General features: G+C 52.0%; 1 protein-coding gene across 1 annotated transcript in view; it reads right to left on the minus strand.

Moving 5' to 3' along the window:
• Nucleotides 1–3,527, minus strand: part of CCDC50 (coiled-coil domain containing 50) — a 65,285-nt gene extending 61,758 nt beyond the window's left edge. Inside the window, exon 1 of the mRNA XM_069083215.1 lies at nucleotides 3,446–3,527. Within this exon, the coding sequence (XP_068939316.1) occupies nucleotides 3,446–3,527 (82 nt within the window). The remainder of the gene's footprint in view (nucleotides 1–3,445) is intronic.
• Between the last annotated feature and the right edge of the window lie 953 nt (nucleotides 3,528–4,480).

Below are 4,480 nucleotides of genomic sequence, written 5' to 3' on the forward strand. Positions count from 1 at the left end.
AGAGAGAGAGAGAGAGAGAGAGAGAGAGAGAGAGAGAGAGAGAGAGATGACAGAAGACATACATGAAAGAGAGATAATGGATAGATGGACGCTATGTACAAGATGACCACAGCCTGGGGAGGGAGGCCACTAGTAACTGAGGGAGTGGTATGGAAGGGGCCTCATAAGTTGAGTCCTGAAGGAAACCCTGGATTAGAAGAAGATCCAGTGAGGAGAAAGGACCAGGGACAGTCAAGACAAGGGCAGGGAGGTGGGAGATGGGGTATCACTTTTGAGAAGTAGCAAGCAGGACAATATGACTGGATTGACCAAAGAGTAAGTGAAGGGGGAAACGTGAGAAGACAGGAGAGGTGGGCTGGGACCAGGCTGTAGAGAGATCTCAACATCAAAGAGAGTTTATATTTGATCCTAAAGGTAATCGGGGCCGGCTAGTCTTTCCCTAGAATCTGTGCAGGACAGAAGGGCAGGGCATGAAATCTGATCTTCAGAAAACACCTTCTGGCCTCTGAGTGGAGGATGGATTGGGGTGGGCAGAGGCTGGAGGCAGGGAGACCAAGGAGGAGATCACTGCAATGGATCAGTCAAGAGATCTGGAGAGTCTGAGCTCAGATGGATGCCCTGAGAGAGGAGAGGCAGGAGACAGGTGAGAGGTGATGTGCAGGCAGAAGCGAGGTCCAGTGAGTGACTGGCATGTGAAACGAGGTCCAGTGAGTGACTGGCATGTAAGATGAGGTCCAGTGAGTGACTGGCATGTGAGATGAGGTCCAGTGAGTGACTGGCACGTGAGATGAGGCAGAGCAAGAAGCTCATAGTGGCAAAGAGGTTGCCCACTGGACTGCAGGGATGGCAGGCCATCAACCACAATGCAGAAGTTCAGAAGAGGGAGGGGTTGAGTAGAAAGAGGAATTTCCTTTTGGAATGCTGATTTGGGGCTGGTTATAGGACATCCCCATGTGAACTGTCCAGTAGGCGCTGGGTGATGGAATGGGAGCTCAGGAAACAGAACAAATCTGGAAGCAGAAATCTGGAAGTCCTCCACACCAAGATGAAACCGTGGGAGCAGGTGACATTGGAGAGAAGGCTCCTGCCGATGGGGGCTTGGACAGGATGTTCTTCAGGGTGCTTCCCATTTCACTGGCCCGCATTCTGCAAAACCACAAAACCTGCCATGAAGCTGTTCTCAAGGGGTGGCTAGGTGGCACAGTGAATAGAGCACCAGTCCTGGAATCAGAAGGACCTGAGTTCAAATCTGTTCTGAGACACTTAACACCTATTAGCCGTGTGACCTTGGGCAAGTCACTTAACCCTAATTGCCCTGCCTTCCCCCCCTCCAAAAAGAAAAAAAAAAGCTGTTCTCAACAGCTAGGTCAGTCTCACTGGCCCATCCCCCAGCCCCATGTCTGCACAAAAGGGCTAATACAAGTGTGAAAAGACTGAGAACGAGGCACACACATCAGTCTGGAAGCAGAGGCTAAAATGCCAGGTAACAGCACGAGCCAGGCCAGAGTAGAGCTTTGATTCCTTTAGCATCCGTCCCCAACGCAGACAGCAACTGAAATTTCAGATGTACATGAGTACACACACACTCACACACACACAACACACTCACACACACATACACCACACATACACCACACACACTCACACACACAACACACACACACATACACCACACATACACCACACACACACTCACACACACATACACCACACATACACCACACACACACTCACACACACACAACACACTCACACACACATACACCACACACTCATATACCACACATACTCACACCACAAACATACACACACACTCACACACACATACACCACACACTCATATACCACACATACTCACACCACACACACACACACACTCACACACACACAACACACTCACACACACATACACCACACACACAATGCACTCACACATTCATATACCACACATACACCACAAACACACTCACACACACACACTCGCACACTCACACACACTCGCACACACAAACACACGCCTTTGAGATAAAAAGTAGCCTACGCTCATCTTTGTTTCTGATTATTTCACATCCAACCTCTCGGCAGGATGGCTCACCCGGTCCATGCCTCCCTTTCTCTTCAGGCCATTCACGCCCTTCTGAGCTGGCCTGTGACTCAGGCCAATCCCTGACTTCCACCCTGTTATTTACAAGCTTCTAAAACATGCTTCCCCACTACCCAGAAAGCCCTCAAACCCTTTTGCTTCCCTCAAAAGAAAAAGAAAATTGGGGGCAGCCAGGTAGCACAGCGAGTAGGAGCACCGGCTCCAGTGTTGAGAAGACCTGGAGATCGAATCCCGGGCTCGGACACTTAGCACCCACCCAGAAACACCTGGCCGTGTAACCTTGAGCAAGTTACTTAACCCCAATTGCTTAGGGGCGGCCAGGTGGCTCAGCGAATAAGAGCACCGGCTCCAATGTCGGGATGACCTGGATCAAATCCAGGCTCAGATACTCAGCACCACACCCAGGAATGATTGGCCGTGTAACCCTGAGCAAGTTACTTAACCCCGATTGCTTTAAAAAAAAAATTGGTGCGTCCTTTTCCCTACTTCACAGCCAAAGTGACCAATCTATCAACAAATGTATATAAAGAGCCTGCTGTGTGACAGTCACTATGCTAATGAGTCATGACAAATAAAATGATAAAGGGACCAGCTCTGCCTTCAAGGAGCTTCCATTCCTGCAAAGGCAGCATCCCTCCCAAGTGAAAACAAATCCCAAGGCAAGTTGTTAGCAGGAGAGGGGGAGGCATGACAGACAGCCTCTGGAGAAGCCAGATGGGAGCAGGGCTGACCAGTCAGTCGGTCCCTCCGGCTGATGAGCCTGGAGAGGTCAGCTGGAACCGTGCTTCTTGAGGGACAGCAAACGTCAAACTGAGGAATTGCCATTTGATCCAGAGTCACTAGGAGACCACTGGTCCTGTATGAGCAGGGCCAGGACATGGCCTGACCTGCGCTGTAGGAAAATCACCTTGAAGGCTGTGGGGAGGGAGAGACGCCAAGTAGGAGGCCACAGCCATGGTCTGAGCAAGAAGGGGTGAGGACCCAGATGGGCCGCTCCGCCCCTCCCCCCACCGCATGTGAGAGGACAAGGGAAGGATGCTAGGCATGGGGCAGGGAGAGGTTTGGCGGTAGGTTAGCTCTGGGGGGCAATGCAGTGTGAAAGTGGGAGGAAGACTGAGGCTGAGAGCGGAGGGCTGTCTCCTCCGTGCCGAGCTCTGTGGTAGGCACTGGAGACATGGAGAGAGCAATGCCAGGGCTCCTGCCCTGTCCTCGAGGAGATCCCACTGTGCTGGGGAGGAAGGAGGCTCACATTTGCACAGGGGAATCCTAGGCAAAGACAAAGTATGTTTAAGTGGGAATGGTAGCGGCTCGTCTGTGTTAGCAGTGGAGACCGAGCTGCACTTTGGAAGAAGCTGGGGAACCAAGGGGTGCAGGCCAGGATCCCGTCCTGTGAAACACTGAGGGTGGCCCGCTCCTGCTTCATCCGTGTCAAACCGTGCCAAACCATTTCTGAAGGGTTGACTGATCCTTTGCAGCAACCACATTGGACGCCCCTGACTCAGTGCCCCTTTGGCTTCCACACTCTGGTTTGGATAAGAGGGCCTTGCATGCACTCACTCAATCTCGCTGCTAGCCCATGGTGCCCTGCAGAGAGGACAGGGTTTAGCTTGCTTTTGTCTGAGTTTGATATAGGACAGAGGGGATGCTGTGGCATGGTGAGAGAGCCACGGGCCTCCAGGCACAGGATGCACATTGCATCCCAGGTTGGCTGCTGACCATTGGCTTGGCCTCAGGGGACAACACGACACTATTCTGAGCCCCAGACCTGATGGGATGATTGCTAAAGTGACTTCCCCTTGCAGAGGCTATGACAGCTCCAGAAGAGAAGAGAACATGTGTGAAAGCCAGTCCTTTGAGCTGGGAATTCTTCTGAAAACTGGAACCAAGGTCAGCATTGCAGGGATGCCTGGAGGAAGGCCCAGAGGCCAAGCTGTGCATCTTGAGTTCCATTTATTTACAAATCTCAGGTGTCAGCACTTTTACTTGGGTCTGGGTGGGGAAAAGGCCACTTGGGGGCTGCTGAGAAAGGACAGAAAAGTGAGAAGAAGACGTGGAACCTTCTCATAACAGGATACTCCGCAAATTCAGACAAAAGCAGAATTTGAGGTTTGGGGGAAGATCCCCAGATGGGCACTGGGCCTGTCTTCTAGGCCAGACGTCTTTGCAGACCTCACCTTTTTGCTCTAGCAGAGACATCAAACCAAACCCCACAAGACATAGCCCGCCCCCCCCCCCCTTGTAGGAGTCCAACAGCCTCACCAGGGTACCGGAGGCTAATTGAGGCCCAGGATGCCCTTTCCAAGGGTCACGGGACCACTGAGGTGAAACTCCCAAAGGACCAAAGGGAAGAGGTCAGCACTTCTTGTATCATCTGAA

Source organism: Petaurus breviceps, unplaced genomic scaffold (genome assembly GCF_028583685.1).
Source record: "Petaurus breviceps papuanus isolate PSGF00001 unplaced genomic scaffold, PetGlider_PUasm1.0 173, whole genome shotgun sequence".
NCBI classification, from domain to species: domain Eukaryota; kingdom Metazoa; phylum Chordata; class Mammalia; order Diprotodontia; family Petauridae; genus Petaurus; species Petaurus breviceps.